A 22,847-nucleotide genomic window follows, 5' to 3' on the forward strand; every position below is an offset into this window, starting at 1 on the left:
TAGTAATAGACTGGTCTGTGTGTTACTAATATCCTCTATAGTGTAGTAATGGGCTGGTCTGTATCCTCTATAGTGTAGTAATAGACTGGTCTGTATCCTCTATAGTGTAGTAATGGACTGGTCTGTGTGTGACTAATATCCTCTATAGTGTAGTAATGGGCTGGTCTGTATCATCTATAGTGTAGTAATAGACTGGTCTGTATCATCTATAGTGTAGTAATAGACTGGTCTGTATCATCTATAGTGTAGTAATGGACTTGTCTGTATCCTCTATAGTGTAGTAATGGACTGGTCTGTATCCTCTATAGTGTAGTAATAGTCTGGTCTGTGTGTTGCTATTATCCTCTATAGTGTAATAATGGACTGGTCTGTATCCTCTATAGAGTAGTAATAGACTGGTCTGTATCCTCTATAGTGTAGTAATAAACTTTTCTGTATCATCTATAGTGTAGTAATAGACTGCTCTGTGTGTTACTAATATCCTCTATGGTGTAGTAATAGACTGGTCTGTATCCTCTATAGTGTAGTAATAGTCTGGTCTGTGTGTTGCTATTATTCTCTATAGTGTAGTAATGGACTGGTCTGTGTGTTACTAATATCCTCTATAGCGTAGTATGGACTGGTCTGTATCCTCTATAGTGTAGTAATAGACTGGTCTGTATCCTCTATAGTGTCGTAATAGACTGTTCTGTTTCCTCTATAGTGTAGTAATAGACTGGTCTGTGTGTTACTAATATCCTCTATAGTGTAGTAACAGACTGGTCTGTATCCTCTATAGTGTAGTAATAGACTGGTCTGTATCCTCTATAGTGTAGTAATGGACTGGTTTGTATCTTTCGTGTAGTAATGGACTGGTCTGTATCTATAGTGTAGTAATAGACTGGTCTGTATCCTCTATAGTGTAGTAATAGACTGGTCTGTGTGTTACTAATATCATCTATAGTGTAGTAATGGGCTGGTCTGTATCATCTATAGTGTAGTGATAGACTGGTCTGTATCATCTATAGTGTAGTAATAGACTGGTCTGTATCATCTATAGTGTAGTAATAGACTGGTCTGTATCATCTATAGTGTAGTAATAGACTGGTCTGTATCATCTATAGTGTAGTAATAGACTGGTCTGTATCCTCTATAGTGTAGTAATAGACTGGTCTGTGTGTTACTAATATCATCTATAGTGTAGTAATGGGCTGGTATCATCTATAGTGTAGTGATAGACTGGTCTGTATCATCTATAGTGTAGTAATAGACTGGTCTGTATCATCTATAGTGTAGTAATAGACTGGTCTGTATCATCTATAGTGTAGAGATAGACTGGTCTGTATCCTCTATAGTGTAATAATAGACTGGTCTGTATCCTCTATATTGTAGTAATAGACTGGTCTTTATCATCTATAGTGTAGTAATAGACTGGTCTGTATCCTCTATAGTGTAGTAATGGACTAGTCTGTATCCTCTATAGTGTAGTAATAGACTGGTCTGTATCCTCTATAGTGTAGTAATAGACTGGTCTGTGTGTTACTAATATCCTCTATAGTGTAGTAATAGACTGGTCTGTAACCTCTATAGTGTAGTAATAGACTAGTCTGTGTCCTCTATAGTGTAGTAATGGACTGGTCTGTATCCTCTATAGTGTAGTAATAGACTGGTCTGTATCCTCTATAGTGTAGTAATGGACTGGTCTGTATCCTCTATAGTGTAGTAATAGACTGGTCTGTATCCTCTATAGTGTAGTAATAGACTGGTCTGTATCCTCTATAGTGTAGTAATGGACTGGTCTGTATCCTCTATAGTGTAGTAATAGACTGGTCTGTATCCTCTATAGTGTAGTAATGGACTGGTCTGTATCCTCTATAGTGTAGTAATAGACTGGTCTGTATCCTCTATAGTGTAGTAATGGACTGGTCTGTATCCTCTATAGTGTAGTAATAGACTGGTCTGTATCCTCTATAGTTTAGTAATAGACTGGTCTGTGTGTTACTAATATCCTCTATAGTGTAGTAATGGACTGGTCTGTATCCTCTATAGTGTAGTAATAGACTGGTCTGTGTGTTACTAATATCCTCTATAGTGTAGTAATGGGCTGGTCTGTATCCTCTATAGTGTAGTAATAGACTGGTCTGTATCCTCTATAGTGTAGTAATGGACTGGTCTGTGTGTGACTAATATCCTCTATAGTGTAGTAATAGACTGGTCTGTATCCTCTATAGTGTAGTAATGGACTGGTCTGTATCCTCTATAGTGTAGTAATAGACTGGTCTGTATCCTCTATAGTGTAGTAATGGACTGGTCTGTATCCTCTATAGTGTAGTAATAGACTGGTCTGTATCCTCTATAGTGTAGTAATGGACTGGTCTGTAACCTCTATAGTGTAGTAATGGACTTGTCTGTATCCTCTATAGTGTAGTAATAGACTGGTCTGTGTGTTACTAATATCCTCTATAGTGTAGTAATGGACTGGTCTGTATCCTCTATAGTGTAGTAATAGACTGGTCTGTGTGTTACTAATATCCTCTATAGTGTAGTAATGGGCTGGTCTGTATCCTCTATAGTGTAGTAATAGACTGGTCTGTATCCTCTATAGTGTAGTAATGGACTGGTCTGTGTGTGACTAATATCCTCTATAGTGTAGTAATGGGCTGTTCTGTATCATCTAATAGACTGTAGTAATAGACTGGTCTGTATCATCTATAGTGTAGTAATAGACTGGTCTGTATCATCTATAGTGTAGTAATGGACTCGGTCTGTATCATCTATAGTGTAGTAATGGACTGGGATATATTATTATTATATTATTGTCTGTATCCTCTATAGTGTAGTAATGGACTGGTCTGTATCCTCTATAGTGTAGTAATATACTTGTCTGTATCATCTATAGTGTAGTAATAGACTGGTCTGTATCCTCTATAGAGTAGTAATGGTCTGGTCTGTATCCTCTATAGTGTAGTAATAGACTGGTCTGTATCCTCTATAGTGTAGTAATAGTCTGGTCTGTGTGTTACTAATATCCTCTATAGTGTAGTAATAGACTGGTCTGTATCCTCTATAGTGCAGTAATAGTCTGGTCTGTGTGTTGCTATTATCCTCTATAGTGTAATAATGGACTGGTCTGTATCCTCTATAGAGTAGTAATAGACTGGTCTGTATCCTCTATAGAGTAGTAATAGACTGGTCTGTATCCTCTATAGTGTAGTAATAAACTTTTCTGTATCATCTATAGTGTAGTAATAGACTGCTCTGTGTGTTACTAATATCCTCTATAGTGTAGTAACAGACTGGTCTGTATCCTCTATAGTGTAGTAATAGACTGGTCTGTATCCTCTATAGTGTAGTAATGGACTGCTTTGTATCTTTCGTGTAGTAATGGACTGGTCTGTGTCTATAGTGTAGTAATAGACTGGTCTGTATCCTCTATAGTGTAGTAATAGACTGGTCTGTGTGTTACTAATATCCTCTATAGTGTAGTAATGGGCTGGTCTGTATCATCTATAGTGTAGTGATAGACTGGTCTGTATCATCTATAGTGTAGTAATAGACTGGTCTGTATCATCTATAGTGTAGTAATAGACTGGTCTGTATCATCTATAGTGTAGTAATAGACTGGTCTGTATCATCTATAGTGTAGTAATGGACTGGTCTGTATCTTCTATAGTGTAGTAATAGACTGGTCTGTATCATCTATAGTGTAGTAATGGACTGGTCTGTATCCTCTATAGTGTAGTAATAGACTGGTCTGTGTGTTACTAATATCCTCTATAGTGTAGTAATGGGCTGGTCTGTATCCTCTATAGTGTAGTAATAGACTGGTCTGTATCCTCTATAGTGTAGTAATGGACTGGTCTGTGTGTGACTAATATCCTCTATAGTGTAGTAATGGGCTGGTCTGTATCATCTATAGTGTAGTAATAGACTGGTCTGTATCATCTATAGTGTAGTAATAGACTGGTCTGTATCATCTATAGTGTAGTAATGGACTTGTCTTTATCCTCTATAGTGTAGTAATGGACTGGTCTGTATCCTCTATAGTGTAGTAATATACTTGTCTGTATCATCTATAGTGTAGTAATAGACTGGTCTGTATCCTCTATAGAGTAGTAATGGTCTGGTCTGTATCCTCTATAGTGTAGTAATACACTGGTCTGTATCCTCTATAGTGTAGTAATAGACTGGTCTGTGTGTTGCTATTATCCTCTATAGTGTAGTAATGGACTGGTCTGTATCCTCTATAGTGTAGTAATAGACTGGTCTGTATTACTAATATCATCTATAGTGTAGTAATGGGCTGGTCTGTATCATCTATAGTGTAGTAATAGACTGGTCTGTATCATCTATAGTGTAGTAATAGACTGGTCTGTATCATCTATAGTGTAGTAATAGACTGGTCTGTATCATCTATAGTGTAGTAATAGACTGGTCTGTATCATCTATAGTGTAGTAATGGACTGGTCTGTATCCTCTATAGTGTAGTAATGGACTGGTCTGTATCCTCTATAGTGTAGTAATAGACTGGTCTGTGTGTTACTAATATCCTCTATAGTGTAGTAATGGACTGGTCTGTAACCTCTATAGTGTAGTAATAGACTAGTCTGTATCCTCTATAGTGTAGTAATGGACTGGTCTGTATCCTCTATAGTGTAGTAATAGTCTGGTCTGTATCCTCTATAGTGTAGTAATGGACTGGTCTGTATCTAATATCTATAGTGTAGTAATAGACTGGTCTGTATCCTCTATAGTGTAGTAATAGACTGGTCTGTATCCTCTATAGTGTAGTAATGGACTGGTCTGTATCCTCTATAGTGTAGTAATAGACTGGTCTGTATCCTCTATAGTGTAGTAATGGACTGGTCTGTATCCTCTATAGTGTAGTAATGGACTGGTCTGTATCCTCTATAGTGTACTAATAGACTGGTCTGTATCCTCTATAGTGTAGTAATAGACTGGCTGTTCTGTATCCTCTATAGTGTAGTAATAGACTGGTCTGTAACCTCTATAGTGTAGTAATGGACTTGTCTGTATCCTCTATAGTGTAGTAATAGACTGGTCTGTGTGTTACTAATATCCTCTATAGTGTAGTAATGGGCTGGTCTGTATCCTCTATAGTGTAGTAATAGACTGGTCTGTATCCTCTATAGAGTAGTAATGGTCTGGTCTGTATCCTCTATAGTGTAGTAATAGACTGGTCTGTATCCTCTATAGTGTAGTAATAGTCTGGTCTGTGTGTTACTAATATCCTCTATAGTGTAGTAATAGACTGGTCTGTATCCTCTATAGTGTAGTAATAGTCTGGTCTGTGTGTTGCTATTATCCTCTATAGTGTAATAATGGACTGGTCTGTATCCTCTATAGAGTAGTAATAGACTGGTCTGTATCCTCTATAGTGTATTAATAAACTTTTCTGTATCATCTATAGTGTAGTAATAGACTGCTCTGTGTGTTACTAATATCCTCTATAGTGTAGTAATAGACTGGTCTGTATCCTCTATAGTGTAGTAATAGTCTGTTCTGTGTGTTGCTATTATTCTCTATAGTGTAGTAATGGACTGGTCTGTGTGTTACTAATATCCTCTATAGCGTAGTTATGGACTGGTCTGTATCCTCTATAGTGTAGTAATAGACTGGTCTGTGTGTTACTAATATCCTCTATAGTGTAGTAACAGACTGGTCTGTATCCTCTATAGTGTAGTAATAGACTGGTCTGTATCCTCTATAGTGTAGTAATGGACTGGTTTGTATCTTTCGTGTAGTAATGGACTGGTCTGTATCTATAGTGTAGTAATAGACTGGTCTGTATCCTCTATAGTGTAGTAATAGACTGGTCTGTGTGTTACTAATATCTCTATAGTGTAGTAATGGGCTGGTCTGTATCATCTATAGTGTAGTGATAGACTGGTCTGTATCATCTATAGTGTAGTAATAGACTGGTCTGTATCATCTATAGTGTAGTAATAGACTGGTCTGTATCATCTATAGTGTAGTAATAGACTGGTCTGTATCATCTATAGTGTAGTAATGGACTGGTCTGTATCTTCTATAGTGTAGTAATAGACTGGTCTGTATCATCTATAGTGTAGTAATGGACTGGTCTGTATCCTCTATAGTGTAGTAATAGACTGGTCTGTGTGTTACTAATATCCTCTATAGTGTAGTAATGGGCTGGTCTGTATCCTCTATAGTGTAGTAATAGACTGGTCTGTATCCTCTATAGTGTAGTAATGGACTGGTCTGTGTGTGACTAATATCCTCTATAGTGTAGTAATGGGCTGGTCTGTATCATCTATAGTGTAGTAATAGACTGGTCTGTATCATCTATAGTGTAGTAATAGACTGGTCTGTATCATCTATAATGTAGTAATGGACTTGTCTGTATCCTCTATAGTGTAGTAATGGACTGGTCTGTATCCTCTATAGTGTAGTAATATACTTGTCTGTATCATCTATAGTGTAGTAATAGACTGGTCTGTATCCTCTATAGAGTAGTAATGGTCTGGTCTGTATCCTCTATAGTGTAGTAATAGACTGGTCTGTATCCTCTATAGTGTAGTAATAGTCTGGTCTGTGTGTTACTAATATCCTCTATAGTGTAGTAATAGACTGGTCTGTATCCTCTATAGTGTAGTAATAGTCTGGTCTGTGTGTTGCTATTATCCTCTATAGTGTAGTAATAGACTGGTCTGTATCCTCTATAGTGTCGTAATAGACTGTTCTGTTTCCTCTATAGTGTAGTAATAGACTGGTCTGTGTGTTACTAATATCCTCTATAGTGTAGTAACAGACTGGTCTGTATCCTCTATAGTGTAGTAATAGACTGGTCTGTATCCTCTATAGTGTAGTAATGGACTGGTTTGTATCTTTCGTGTAGTAATGGACTGGTCTGTATCTATAGTGTAGTAATAGACTGGTCTGTTACTAATATCCTCTATAGTGTAGTAATAGACTGGTCTGTGTGTTACTAATATCATCTATAGTGTAGTAATGGGCTGGTCTGTATCATCTATAGTGTAGTGATAGACTGGTCTGTATCATCTATAGTGTAGTAATAGACTGGTCTGTATCATCTATAGTGTAGTAATAGACTGGTCTGTATCATCTATAGTGTAGTAATAGACTGGTCTGTATCATCTATGGTGTAGTAATGGACTGGTCTGTATCCTGTATAGTGTAGTAATAGACTGGTCTGTATCATCTATAGTGTAGTAATGGACTAGTCTGTATCCTCTATAGTGTAGTAATAGACTGGTCTGTATCCTCTATAGTGTAGTAATAGACTGGTCTGTGTGTTACTAATATCCTCTATAGTGTAGTCATAGACTGGTCTGTAACCTCTATAGTGTAGTAATAGACTAGTCTGTGTCCTCTATAGTGTAGTAATGGACTGGTCTGTATCCTCTGTAGTGTAGTAATAGACTGGTCTGTATCCTCTATAGTGTAGTAATGGACTGGTCTGTATCCTCTATAGTGTAGTAATGGACTGGTCTGTATCCTCTATAGTGTAGTAATAGACTGGTCTGTATCCTCTATAGTGTAGTAATGGACTGGTCTGTATCCTCTATAGTGTAGTAATGGACTGGTCTGTATCCTCTATAGTGTAGTAATGGACTGGTCTGTATCCTCTATAGTGTAGTAATGGACTGGTCTGTATCCTCTATAGTGTACTAATAGACTGGTATGTATCCTCTATAGTTTAGTAATAGACTGGTCTGTGTGTTACTAATATCCTCTATAGTGTAGTAATAGACTGGTCTGTAACCTCTATAGTGTAGTAATGGACTTGTCTGTATCCTCTATAGTGTAGTAATAGACTGGTCTGTGTGTTACTAATATCCTCTATAGTGTAGTAATGGACTGGTCTGTATCATCTATAGTGTAGTAATAGACTGGTCTGTGTGTTACTAATATCCTCTATAGTGTAGTAATGGGCTGGTCTGTATCCTCTATAGTGTAGTAATAGACTGTTCTGTATCCTCTATAGTGTAGTAATGGACTGGTCTGTGTGTGACTAATATCCTCTATAGTGTAGTAATGGGCTGGTCTGTATCATCTATAGTGTAGTAATAGACTGGTCTGTATCATCTATAGTGTAGTAATAGACTGGTCTGTATCATCTATAGTGTAGTAATAGACTGGTCTGTATCATCTATAGTGTAGTAATGGACTTGTCTGTATCATCTATAGTGTAGTAATAGACTGGTCTGTATCCTCTATAGTGTAGTAATATACTTGTCTGTATCATCTATAGTGTAGTAATAGACTGGTCTGTATCCTCTATAGAGTAGTAATGGTCTGGTCTGTATCCTCTATAGTGTAGTAATAGACTGGTCTGTATCCTCTATAGTGTAGTAATAGTCTGGTCTGTGTGTTGCTATTATCCTCTATAGTGTAATAATGGACTGGTCTGTATCCTCTATAGAGTAGTAATAGACTGGTCTGTGTATTACTAATATCATCTATAGTGTAGTAATGGGCTGGTCTGTATCATCTATAGTGTAGTGATAGACTGGTCTGTATCATCTATAGTGTAGTAATAGACTGGTCTGTATCATCTATAGTGTAGTAATAGACTGGTCTGTATCATCTATAGTGTAGTAATAGACTGGTCTGTATCATCTATAGTGTAGTAATGGACTGGTCTGTATCCTCTATAGTGTAGTAATGGACTAGTCTGTATCCTCTATAGTGTAGTAATAGACTGGTCTGTATCCTCTATAGTGTAGTAATAGACTGGTCTGTGTGTTACTAATATCCTCTATAGTGTAGTCATAGACTGGTCTGTAACCTCTATAGTGTAGTAATAGACTAGTCTGTGTCCTCTATAGTGTAGTAATGGACTGGTCTGTATCCTCTATAGTGTAGTAATAGTCTGGTCTGTATCCTCTATAGTGTAGTAATGGACTGGTCTGTATCCTCTATAGTGTAGTAATAGACTGGTCTGTATCCTCTATAGTGTAGTAATAGACTGGTCTGTATCCTCTATAGTGTAGTAATGGACTGGTCTGTATCCTCTATAGTGTAGTAATAGACTGGTCTGTATCCTCTATAGTGTAGTAATGGACTGGTCTGTATCCTCTATAGTGTAGTAATGGACTGGTCTGTATCCTCTATAGTGTACTTATAGACTGGTCTGTATCCTCTATAGTTTAGTAATAGACTGGTCTGTGTGTTACTAATATCCTCTATAGTGTAGTAATAGACTGGTCTGTAACCTCTATAGTGTAGTAATGGACTTGTCTGTATCCTCTATAGTGTAGTAATAGACTGGTCTGTGTGTTACTAATATCCTCTATAGTGTAGTAATGGGCTGGTCTGTATCCTCTATAGTGTAGTAATAGACTGGTCTGTATCCTCTATAGTGTAGTAATGGACTGGTCTGTGTGTGACTAATATCCTCTATAGTGTAGTAATGGGCTGGTCTGTATCATCTATAGTGTAGTAATAGACTGGTCTGTATCATCTATAGTGTAGTAATAGACTGGTCTGTATCATCTATAGTGTAGTAATGGACTTGTCTGTATCCTCTATAGTGTAGTAATGGACTGGTCTGTATCCTCTATAGTGTAGTAATATACTTGTCTGTATCATCTATAGTGTAGTAATAGACTGGTCTGTATCTTCTATAGAGTAGTAATGGTCTGGTCTGTATCCTCTATAGTGTAGTAATAGACTGGTCTGTATCCTCTATAGTGTAGTAATAGTCTGGTCTGTGTGTTACTAATATCCTCTATAGTGTAGTAATAGACTGGTCTGTATCCTCTATAGTGCAGTAATAGTCTGGTCTGTGTGTTGCTATTATCCTCTATAGTGTAATAATGGACTGGTCTGTATCCTCTATAGAGTAGTAATAGACTGGTCTGTATCCTCTATAGTGTAGTAATGGACTGGTCTGTATCTATAGTGTAGTAATAGACTGCTCTGTGTGTTACTAATATCCTCTATAGTGTAGTAATAGACTGGTCTGTATCCTCTATAGTGTAGTAATAGTCTGTTCTGTGTGTTGCTATTATTCTCTATAGTGTAGTAATGGACTGGTCTGTGTGTTACTAATATCCTCTATAGCGTAGTTATGGACTGGTCTGTATCCTCTATAGTGTAGTAATAGACTGGTCTGTGTGTTACTAATATCCTCTATAGTGTAGTAACAGACTGGTCTGTATCCTCTATAGTGTAGTAATAGACTGGTCTGTATCCTCTATAGTGTAGTAATGGACTGGTTTGTATCTCTATAGTGTAGTAATGGACTGGTCTGTATCTATAGTGTAGTAATAGACTGGTCTGTATCCTCTATAGTGTAGTAATAGACTGGTCTGTGTGTTACTAATATCCTCTATAGTGTAGTAATGGGCTGGTCTGTATCATCTATAGTGTAGTGATAGACTGGTCTGTATCATCTATAGTGTAGTAATAGACTGGTCTGTATCATCTATAGTGTAGTAATAGACTGGTCTGTATCATCTATAGTGTAGTAATAGACTGGTCTGTATCATCTATAGTGTAGTAATGGACTGGTCTGTATCTTCTATAGTGTAGTAATAGACTGGTCTGTATCATCTATAGTGTAGTAATGGACTGGTCTGTATCCTCTATAGTGTAGTAATAGACTGGTCTGTGTGTTACTAATATCCTCTATAGTGTAGTAATGGGCTGGTCTGTATCCTCTATAGTGTAGTAATAGACTGGTCTGTATCCTCTATAGTGTAGTAATGGACTGGTCTGTGTGTGACTAATATCCTCTATAGTGTAGTAATGGGCTGGTCTGTATCATCTATAGTGTAGTAATAGACTGGTCTGTATCATCTATAGTGTAGTAATAGACTGGTCTGTATCATCTATAAGTGTAGTAATGGACTTGTCTGTATCCTCTATAGTGTAGTAATGGACTGGTCTGTATCCTCTATAGTGTAGTAATATACTTGTCTGTATCATCTATAGTGTAGTAATAGACTGGTCTGTATCCTCTATAGAGTAGTAATGGTCTGGTCTGTATCCTCTATAGTGTAGTAATAGACTGGTCTGTATCCTCTATAGTGTAGTAATAGTCTGGTCTGTGTGTTACTAATATCCTCTATAGTGTAGTAATAGACTGGTCTGTATCCTCTATAGTGTAGTAATAGTCTGGTCTGTGTGTTGCTATTATCCTCTATAGTGTAGTAATAGACTGGTCTGTATCCTCTATAGTGTAGTAATAGACTGTTCTGTTTCCTCTATAGTGTAGTAATAGACTGGTCTGTGTGTTACTAATATCCTCTATAGTGTAGTAACAGACTGGTCTGTATCCTCTATAGTGTAGTAATAGACTGGTCTGTATCCTCTATAGTGTAGTAATGGACTGGTCTGTATCTTTAGTGTAGTAATGGACTGGTCTGTATCTATAGTGTAGTAATAGACTGGTCTGTATCCTCTATAGTGTAGTAATAGACTGGTCTGTGTGTTACTAATATCATCTATAGTGTAGTAATGGGCTGGTCTGTATCATCTATAGTGTAGTGATAGACTGGTCTGTATCATCTATAGTGTAGTAATAGACTGGTCTGTATCATCTATAGTGTAGTAATAGACTGGTCTGTATCATCTATAGTGTAGTAATAGACTGGTCTGTATCATCTATAGTTTAGTAATAGACTGGTCTGTGTGTTACTAATATCCTCTATAGTGTAGTAATAGACTGGTCTGTAACCTCTATAGTGTAGTAATGGACTTGTCTGTATCCTCTATAGTGTAGTAATAGACTGGTCTGTGTGTTACTAATATCCTCTATAGTGTAGTAATGGACTGGTCTGTATCATCTATAGTGTAGTAATAGACTGGTCTGTGTGTTACTAATATCCTCTATAGTGTAGTAATGGACTGGTCTGTATCCTCTATAGTGTAGTAATAGACTGTTCTGTATCCTCTATAGTGTAGTAATGGACTGGTCTGTGTGTGACTAATATCCTCTATAGTGTAGTAATGGGCTGGTCTGTATCATCTATAGTGTAGTAATAGACTGGTCTGTATCATCTATAGTGTAGTAATAGACTGGTCTGTATCATCTATAGTGTAGTAATAGACTGGTCTGTATCATCTATAGTGTAGTAATGGACTTGTCTGTATCATCTATAGTGTAGTAATAGACTGGTCTGTATCCTCTATAGTGTAGTAATATACTTGTCTGTATCATCTATAGTGTAGTAATAGACTGGTCTGTATCCTCTATAGAGTAGTAATGGTCTGGTCTGTATCCTCTATAGTGTAGTAATAGACTGGTCTGTATCCTCTATAGTGCAGTAAAAGTCTGGTCTGTGTGTTGCTATTATCCTCTATAGTGTAATAATGGACTGGTCTGTATCCTCTATAGAGTAGTAATAGACTGGTCTGTATCCTCTATAGTGTAGTAATAAACTTTTCTGTATCATCTATAGTGTAGTAATAGACTGGTCTGTATCCTCTATAGTGTAGTAATGGACTGGTCTGTATCCTCTATAGTGTAGTAATGGACTGGTCTGTATCCTCTATAGTGTACTTATAGACTGGTCTGTATCCTCTATAGTTTAGTAATAGACTGGTCTGTGTGTTACTAATATCCTCTATAGTGTAGTAATAGACTGGTCTGTAACCTCTATAGTGTAGTAATGGACTTGTCTGTATCCTCTATAGTGTAGTAATAGACTGGTCTGTGTGTTACTAATATCCTCTATAGTGTAGTAATGGGCTGGTCTGTATCCTCTATAGTGTAGTAATAGACTGGTCTGTATCCTCTATAGTGTAGTAATGGACTGGTCTGTGTGTGACTAATATCCTCTATAGTGTAGTAATGGGACTGGTCTGTATCATCTATAGTGTAGTAATAGACTGGTCTGTATCATCTATAGTGTAGTAATAGACTGGTCTGTATCATCTATAGTGTAGTAATGGACTTGTCTTTATCCTCTATAGTGTAGTAATGGACTGGTCTGTATCCTCTATAGTGTAGTAATATACTTGTCTGTATCATCTATAGTGTAGTAATAGACTGGTCTGTATCCTCTATAGAGTAGTAATGGTCTGGTCTGTATCCTCTATAGTGTAGTAATAGACTGGTCTGTATCCTCTATAGTGTAGTAATAGTCTGGTCTGTGTGTTGCTATTATCCTCTATAGTGTAATAATGGACTGGTCTGTATCCTCTATAGAGTAGTAATAGACTGGTCTGTGTATTACTAATATCATCTATAGTGTAGTAATGGGCTGGTCTGTATCATCTATAGTGTAGTGATAGACTGGTCTGTATCATCTATAGTGTAGTAATAGACTGGTCTGTATCATCTATAGTGTAGTAATGGACTGGTCTGTATCCTGTATAGTGTGGTAATGGACTGGTCTGTATCCTCTATAGTGTAGTAATAGACTGGTCTGTAGCCTCTATATTGTAGTAATAGACTGGTCTGTATCATCTATAGTGTAGTAATAGACTGGTCTGTATCCTCTATAGTGTAGTAATGGACTAGTCTGTATCCTCTATAGTGTAGTAATAGACTGGTCTGTATCCTCTATAGTGTAGTAATAGACTGGTCTGTGTGTTACTAATATCCTCTATAGTGTAGTCATAGACTGGTCTGTAACCTCTATAGTGTAGTAATAGACTAGTCTGTGTCCTCTATAGTGTAGTAATGGACTGGTCTGTATCCTCTATAGTGTAGTAATAGTCTGGTCTGTATCCTCTATAGTGTAGTAATGGACTGGTCTGTATCCTCTATAGTGTAGTAATAGACTGGTCTGTATCCTCTATAGTGTAGTAATAGACTGGTCTGTATCCTCTATAGTGTAGTAATGGACTGGTCTGTATCCTCTATAGTGTAGTAATAGACTGGTCTGTATCCTCTATAGTGTAGTAATGGACTGGTCTGTATCCTCTATAGTGTAGTAATGGACTGGTCTGTATCCTCTATAGTGTACTTATAGACTGGTCTGTATCCTCTATAGTTTAGTAATAGACTGGTCTGTGTGTTACTAATATCCTCTATAGTGTAGTAATAGACTGGTCTGTAACCTCTATAGTGTAGTAATGGACTTGTCTGTATCCTCTATAGTGTAGTAATAGACTGGTCTGTGTGTTACTAATATCCTCTATAGTGTAGTAATGGGCTGGTCTGTATCCTCTATAGTGTAGTAATAGACTGGTCTGTATCCTCTATAGTCTAGTAATGGACTGGTCTGTGTGTGACTAATATCCTCTATAGTGTAGTAATGGGCTGGTCTGTATCATCTATAGTGTAGTAATAGACTGGTCTGTATCATATATAGTGTAGTAATAGACTGGTCTGTATCATCTATAGTGTAGTAATGGACTTGTCTGTATCCTCTATAGTGTAGTAATGGACTGGTCTGTATCCTCTATAGTGTAGTAATATACTTGTCTGTATCATCTATAGTGTAGTAATAGACTGGTCTGTATCCTCTATAGAGTAGTAATGGTCTGGTCTGTATCCTCTATAGTGTAGTAATAGACTGGTCTGTATCCTCTATAGTGTAGTAATAGTCTGGTCTGTGTGTTACTAATATCCTCTATAGTGTAGTAATAGACTGGTCTGTATCCTCTATAGTGCAGTAATAGTCTGGTCTGTGTGTTGCTATTATCCTCTATAGTGTAATAATGGACTGGTCTGTATCCTCTATAGAGTAGTAATAGACTGGTCTGTATCCTCTATAGTGTATTAATAAACTTTTCTGTATCATCTATAGTGTAGTAATAGACTGCTCTGTGTGTTACTAATATCCTCTATAGTGTAGTAATAGTCTGTTCTGTGTGTAGCTATTATTCTCTATAGTGTAGTAATGGACTGGTCTGTGTGTTACTAATATCCTCTATAGCGTAGTTATGGACTGGTCTGTAACCTCTATAGTGTAGTAATAGACTGGTCTGTATCCTCTATAGTGTAGTAATGGACTGGTCTGTATCCTCTATAGTGTAGTAATGGACTGGTCTGTATCCTCTATAGTGTACTTATAGACTGGTCTGTATCCTCTATAGTTTAGTAATAGACTGGTCTGTGTGTTACTAATATCCTCTATAGTGTAGTAATAGACTGGTCTGTAACCTCTATAGTGTAGTAATGGACTTGTCTGTATCCTCTATAGTGTAGTAATAGACTGGTCTGTGTGTTACTAATATCCTCTATAGTGTAGTAATGGGCTGGTCTGTATCCTCTATAGTGTAGTAATAGACTGGTCTGTATCCTCTATAGTCTAGTAATGGACTGGTCTGTGTGTGACTAATATCCTCTATAGTGTAGTAATGGGCTGGTCTGTATCATCTATAGTGTAGTAATAGACTGGTCTGTATCATATATAGTGTAGTAATAGACTGGTCTGTATCATCTATAGTGTAGTAATGGACTTGTCTGTATCCTCTATAGTGTAGTAATGGACTGGTCTGTATCCTCTATAGTGTAGTAATATACTTGTCTGTATCATCTATAGTGTAGTAATAGACTGGTCTGTATCCTCTATAGAGTAGTAATGGTCTGGTCTGTATCCTCTATAGTGTAGTAATAGACTGGTCTGTATCCTCTATAGTGTAGTAATAGTCTGGTCTGTGTGTTACTAATATCCTCTATAGTGTAGTAATAGACTGGTCTGTATCCTCTATAGTGCAGTAATAGTCTGGTCTGTGTGTTGCTATTATCCTCTATAGTGTAATAATGGACTGGTCTGTATCCTCTATAGAGTAGTAATAGACTGGTCTGTATCCTCTATAGTGTATTAATAAACTTTTCTGTATCATCTATAGTGTAGTAATAGACTGCTCTGTGTGTTACTAATATCCTCTATAGTGTAGTAATAGACTGGTCTGTATCCTCTATAGTGTAGTAATAGTCTGTTCTGTGTGTAGCTATTATTCTCTATAGTGTAGTAATGGACTGGTCTGTGTGTTACTAATATCCTCTATAGCGTAGTTATGGACTGGTCTGTATCCTCTATAGTGTAGTAATAGACTGGTCTGTATCCTCTATAGTGTTGTAATAGACTGTTCTGTTTCCTCTATAGTGTAGTAATAGACTGGTCTGTGTGTTACTAATATCCTCTATAGTGTAGTAACAGACTGGTCTGTATCCTCTATAGTGTAGTAATAGACTGGTCTGTATCCTCTATAGTGTAGTAATGGACTGGTTTGTATCTTTCGTGTAGTAATGGACTGGTCTGTATCTATAGTGTAGTAATAGACTGGTCTGTATCCTCTATAGTGTAGTAATAGACTGGTCTGTGTGTTACTAATATCCTCTATAGTGTAGTAATGGGCTGGTCTGTATCATCTATAGTGTAGTGATAGACTGGTCTGTATCATCTATAGTGTAGTAATAGACTGGTCTGTATCATCTATAGTGTAGTAATAGACTGGTCTGTATCATCTATAGTGTAGTAATAGACTGGTCTGTATCATCTATAGTGTAGTAATGGACTGGTCTGTATCTTCTATAGTGTAGTAATAGACTGGTCTGTAACCTCTATAGTGTAGTAATGGACTTGTCTGTATCCTCTATAGTGTAGTAATAGACTGGTCTGTGTGTTACTAATATCCTCTATAGTGTAGTAATGGGCTGGTCTGTATCCTCTATAGTGTAGTAATAGACTGGTCTGTATCCTCTATAGTCTAGTAATGGACTGGTCTGTGTGTGACTAATATCCTCTATAGTGTAGTAATGGGCTGGTCTGTATCATCTATAGTGTAGTAATAGACTGGTCTGTATCATATATAGTGTAGTAATAGACTGGTCTGTATCATCTATAGTGTAGTAATGGACTTGTCTGTATCCTCTATAGTGTAGTAATGGACTGGTCTGTATCCTCTATAGTGTAGTAATATACTTGTCTGTATCATCTATAGTGTAGTAATAGACTGGTCTGTATCCTCTATAGAGTAGTAATGGTCTGGTCTGTATCCTCTATAGTGTAGTAATAGACTGGTCTGTATCCTCTATAGTGTAGTAATAGTCTGGTCTGTGTGTTACTAATATCCTCTATAGTGTAGTAATAGACTGGTCTGTATCCTCTATAGTGCAGTAATAGTCTGGTCTGTGTGTTGCTATTATCCTCTATAGTGTAATAATGGACTGGTCTGTATCCTCTATAGAGTAGTAATAGACTGGTCTGTATCCTCTATAGTGTATTAATAAACTTTTCTGTATCATCTATAGTGTAGTAATAGACTGCTCTGTGTGTTACTAATATCCTCTATAGTGTAGTAATAGACTGGTCTGTATCCTCTATAGTGTAGTAATAGTCTGTTCTGTGTGTAGCTATTATTCTCTATAGTGTAGTAATGGACTGGTCTGTGTGTTACTAATATCCTCTATAGCGTAGTTATGGACTGGTCTGTAACCTCTATAGTGTAGTAATAGACTGGTCTGTATCCTCTATAGTGTAGTAATGGACTGGTCTGTATCCTCTATAGTGTAGTAATGGACTGGTCTGTATCCTCTATAGTGTACTTATAGACTGGTCTGTATCCTCTATAGTTTAGTAATAGACTGGTCTGTGTGTTACTAATATCCTCTATAGTGTAGTAATAGACTGGTCTGTAACCTCTATAGTGTAGTAATGGACTTGTCTGTATCCTCTATAGTGTAGTAATAGACTGGTCTGTGTGTTACTAATATCCTCTATAGTGTAGTAATGGGCTGGTCTGTATCCTCTATAGTGTAGTAATAGACTGGTCTGTATCCTCTATAGTCTAGTAATGGACTGGTCTGTGTGTGACTAATATCCTCTATAGTGTAGTAATGGGCTGGTCTGTATCATCTATAGTGTAGTAATAGACTGGTCTGTATCATATATAGTGTAGTAATAGACTGGTCTGTATCATCTATAGTGTAGTAATGGACTTGTCTGTATCCTCTATAGTGTAGTAATGGACTGGTCTGTATCCTCTATAGTGTAGTAATATACTTGTCTGTATCATCTATAGTGTAGTAATAGACTGGTCTGTATCCTCTATAGAGTAGTAATGGTCTGGTCTGTATCCTCTATAGTGTAGTAATAGACTGGTCTGTATCCTCTATAGTGTAGTAATAGTCTGGTCTGTGTGTTACTAATATCCTCTATAGTGTAGTAATAGACTGGTCTGTATCCTCTATAGTGCAGTAATAGTCTGGTCTGTGTGTTGCTATTATCCTCTATAGTGTAATAATGGACTGGTCTGTATCCTCTATAGAGTAGTAATAGACTGGTCTGTATCCTCTATAGTGTATTAATAAACTTTTCTGTATCATCTATAGTGTAGTAATAGACTGCTCTGTGTGTTACTAATATCCTCTATAGTGTAGTAATAGACTGGTCTGTATCCTCTATAGTGTAGTAATAGTCTGTTCTGTGTGTAGCTATTATTCTCTATAGTGTAGTAATGGACTGGTCTGTGTGTTACTAATATCCTCTATAGTGTAGTTATGGACTGGTCTGTATCCTCTATAGTGTAGTAATAGACTGGTCTGTATCCTCTATAGTGTTGTAATAGACTGTTCTGTTTCCTCTATAGTGTAGTAATAGACTGGTCTGTGTGTTACTAATATCCTCTATAGTGTAGTAACAGACTGGTCTGTATCCTCTATAGTGTAGTAATAGACTGGTCTGTATCCTCTATAGTGTAGTAATGGACTGGTTTGTATCTTTCATGTAGTAATGGACTGGTCTGTATCTATAGTGTAGTAATAGACTGGTCTGTATCCTCTATAGTGTAGTAATAGACTGGTCTGTGTGTTACTAATATCCTCTATAGTGTAGTAATGGGCTGGTCTGTATCATCTATAGTGTAGTGATAGACTGGTCTGTATCATCTATAGTGTAGTAATAGACTGGTCTGTATCATCTATAGTGTAGTAATAGACTGGTCTGTATCATCTATAGTGTAGTAATAGACTGGTCTGTATCATCTATAGTGTAGTAATGGACTGGTCTGTATCTTCTATAGTGTAGTAATAGACTGGTCTGTATCATCTATAGTGTAGTAATGGACTGGTCTGTGTGTGACTAATATCCTCTATAGTGTAGTAATGGGCTGGTCTGTATCATCTATAGTGTAGTAATAGACTGGTCTGTATCATCTATAGTGTAGTAATAGACTGGTCTGTATCATCTATAATGTAGTAATGGACTTGTCTGTATCCTCTATAGTGTAGTAATTGACTGGTCTGTATCCTCTATAGTGTAGTAATATACTTGTCTGTATCATCTATAGTGTAGTAATAGACTGGTCTGTATCCTCTATAGAGTAGTAATGGTCTGGTCTGTATCCTCTATAGTGTAGTAATAGACTGGTCTGTATCCTCTATAGTGTAGTAATAGTCTGGTCTGTGTGTTACTAATATCCTCTATAGTGTAGTAATAGACTGGTCTGTATCCTCTATAGTGTATTAATAGACTGGTCTGTATCCTCTATAGTGTAGTAATAGTCTGGTCTGTGTGTTACTAATATCCTCTATAGTGTAGTAATAGACTGGTCTGTATCCTCTATAGTGTAGTAATAGTCTGGTCTGTGTGTTGCTATTATCCTCTATAGTGTAGTAATAGACTGGTCTGTATCCTCTATAGTGTCGTAATAGACTGTTCTGTTTCCTCTATAGTGTAGTAATAGACTGGTCTGTGTGTTACTAATATCCTCTATAGTGTAGTAACAGACTGGTCTGTATCCTCTATAGTGTAGTAATAGACTGGTCTGTATCCTCTATAGTGTAGTAATGGACTGGTTTGTATCTTTCGTGTAGTAATGGACTGGTCTGTATCTATAGTGTAGTAATAGACTGGTCTGTATCCTCTATAGTGTAGTAATAGACTGGTCTGTGTGTTACTAATATCATCTATAGTGTAGTAATGGGCTGGTCTGTATCATCTATAGTGTAGTGATAGACTGGTCTGTATCATCTATAGTGTAGTAATAGACTGGTCTGTATCATCTATAGTGTAGTAATAGACTGGTCTGTATCATCTATAGTGTAGTAATAGACTGGTCTGTATCATCTATAGTGTGGTAATGGACTGGTCTGTATCCTCTATAGTGTAGTAATGGACTGGTTTGTATCTTTCGTGTAGTAATGGACTGGTCTGTATCTATAGTGTAGTAATAGACTGGTCTGTATCCTCTATAGTGTAGTAATGGACTGGTTTGTATCTTTCGTGTAGTAATGGACTGGTCTGTATCTATAGTGTAGTAATAGACTGGTCTGTATCCTCTATAGTGTAGTAATAGACTGGTCTGTGTGTTACTAATATCCTCTATAGTGTAGTAATGGGCTGGTCTGTATCATCTATAGTGTAGAGATAGACTGGTCTGTATCATCTATAGTGTAGTAATAGACTGGTCTGTATCCTCTATAGTGTAGTAATGGACTGGTCTGTATCCTGTATAGTGTGGTAATGGACTGGTCTGTATCCTCTATAGTGTAGTAATAGACTGGTCTGTATCCTCTATATTGTAGTAATAGACTGGTCTGTATCATCTATAGTGTAGTAATAGACTGGTCTGTATCCTCTATAGTGTAGTAATGGACTAGTCTGTATCCTCTATAGTGTAGTAATAGACTGGTCTGTATCCTCTATAGTGTAGTAATAGACTGGTCTGTGTGTTACTAATATCCTCTATAGTGTAGTCATAGACTGGTCTGTAACCTCTATAGTGTAGTAATAGACTAGTCTGTGTCCTCTATAGTGTAGTAATGGACTGGTCTGTATCCTCTATAGTGTAGTAATAGACTGGTCTGTATCCTCTATAGTGTAGTAATGGACTGGTCTGTATCCTCTATAGTGTAGTAATAGACTGGTCTGTATCCTCTATAGTGTAGTAATGGACTGGTCTGTATCCTCTATAGTGTAGTAATAGACTGGTCTGTATCCTCTATAGTGTAGTAATAGACTGGTCTGTATCCTCTATAGTGTAGTAATAGACTGGTCTGTATCCTCTATAGTGTAGTAATGGACTGGTCTGTATCCTCTATAGTGTAGTAATAGACTGGTCTGTATCCTCTATAGTGTAGTAATGGACTGGTCTGTATCCTCTATAGTGTAGTAATGGACTGGTCTGTATCCTCTATAGTGTAGTAATGGACTGGTCTGTATCCTCTATAGTGTAGTAATAGACTGGTCTGTGTGTTACTAATATCCTCTATAGTGTAGTAATGGACTGGTCTGTATCCTCTATAGTGTAGTAATGGACTGGTCTGTATCCTCTATAGTGTAGTAATGGACTGGTCTGTATCCTCTATAGTGTAGTAATAGACTGGTCTGTGTGTTACTAATATCCTCTACAGTGTAGTAATGGACTGGTCTGTATCTATAGTGTAGTAATGGACTGGTCTGTATCTATAGTGTAGTAATAGACTGGTCTCTATCTATAGTGTAGTAATGGACTGGTCTGTATCTATAGTGTAGTAATGGACTGGTCTGTATCTATAGTGTAGTAATGGACTGGTCTGTATCTATAGTGTAGTAATGGACTGGTCTGTATCTATAGTGTAGTAATGGACTGGTCTGTATCTATAGTGTAGTAATGGACTGGTCTGTATCTATAGTGTAGTAATGGACTGGTCTGTATCTATAGTGTAGTAATGAACTGGTCTGTATCTATAGTGTAGTAATGGACTGGTCTGTATCTATAGTGTAGTAATGGACTGGTCTGTATCTATAGTGTAGTAATGGACTGGTCTGTATCTATAGTGTAGTAAAGGACTTGTCTGTATCTATAGTGTAGTAATGGACTGGTCTGTATCTATAGTGTAGTAATGGACTGGTCTGTATCTATAGTGTAGTAATGGACTGGTCTGTATCTATAGTGTAGTAATGGACTGGTCTGTATCTATAGTGTAGTAATGGACTGGTCTGTATCTATATTGTAGTAATGGACTGGTCTGTATCTATAGTGTAGTAATGGACTGGTCTGTATCTATAGTGTAGTAATAGACTGGTCTGTGTGTTACTCCTGTAGATAATAAGGACTATGATGCCTATCTGTCATACACCAAAGTGGACCCGGACCAGTGGAGTCAGGAGACGCGTGAGGAGGAACGCTTCGCCCTGGAGATCCTACCCGACGTCCTGGAGAGGCATTATGGGTATAAACTGTTCATTCCAGACAGGGACTTGATCCCAACCGGAAGTAAGTTTTGTACCTTTTTGGTTTATTTCCTGTTTAATTCTGTTTCTAATGTTGTCATTGTGTTGTGTACATATCACGTGACACATTCTACCATCTTACTTTGCACTGTAAACATCTGACAAACGTTGATTTTGCAGTGAACTGTCACTTTAACCTGTTAATTACAACATAACAGCATGTAGCGTTCAGCCGCTGATTTTGAGTTGTCTGTGGTATAGCTGAAAATGTGTAATTAGTGGGTAATAATCATCTTTGTGATTGTATTGCATTGATCCGGTCTTAATCATGTCTTCATGATCGCTGTCTCACAACCAATCAAAGGGGACTTCTGCATGTTGACTGCAGTTTACTGCTTGTAATTCAGATTCACACTTGGCACCTGTGATAGGACCATGATACTGGAGGATAATGCTTCTCTGATACTGGAGGATAATGCTTCTCTGATACTGGAGGATAATGCTTCTCTGATACTGGAGGATAATGCTTCTCTGATATTGGAGGATAATGTTTCTCTGATACTGGAGGATAATGCTTATCTGATACTGGAGGATAATGCTTCTCTGATATTGGAGGATAATGCTTCTCTGATACTGGAGGATAATGCTTCTCTGATATGGGAGGATAATGCTTCTCTGATACTGGAGGATAATGCTTCTCTGATACTGGAGGATAATGCTTCTCTGATACTGGAGGATAATGTTGCTCTGATACTGTAGGATAATGCTTCTCTGATACTGTAGGATAATGCTTCTCTGATA

At 37.2% G+C, this 22,847-nt stretch overlaps 1 protein-coding gene across 2 annotated transcripts in view; it reads left to right on the forward strand.

Annotated features, from left to right (window-relative positions):
- The window catches only part of LOC135543308 (interleukin-1 receptor accessory protein-like 1), a 538,127-nt gene that overhangs the window by 492,691 nt on the left and 22,589 nt on the right, over positions 1-22,847 (forward strand). For both annotated transcript variants that reach the window (XM_064970484.1, XM_064970485.1), the window contains exon 10: positions 21,919-22,089. In XM_064970484.1, the coding sequence (XP_064826556.1) occupies positions 21,919-22,089 (171 nt within the window). The remainder of the gene's footprint in view (positions 1-21,918; positions 22,090-22,847) is intronic.

This window comes from Oncorhynchus masou, chromosome 7 (assembly GCF_036934945.1).
Source record: "Oncorhynchus masou masou isolate Uvic2021 chromosome 7, UVic_Omas_1.1, whole genome shotgun sequence".
Lineage (NCBI taxonomy): Eukaryota > Metazoa > Chordata > Actinopteri > Salmoniformes > Salmonidae > Oncorhynchus > Oncorhynchus masou.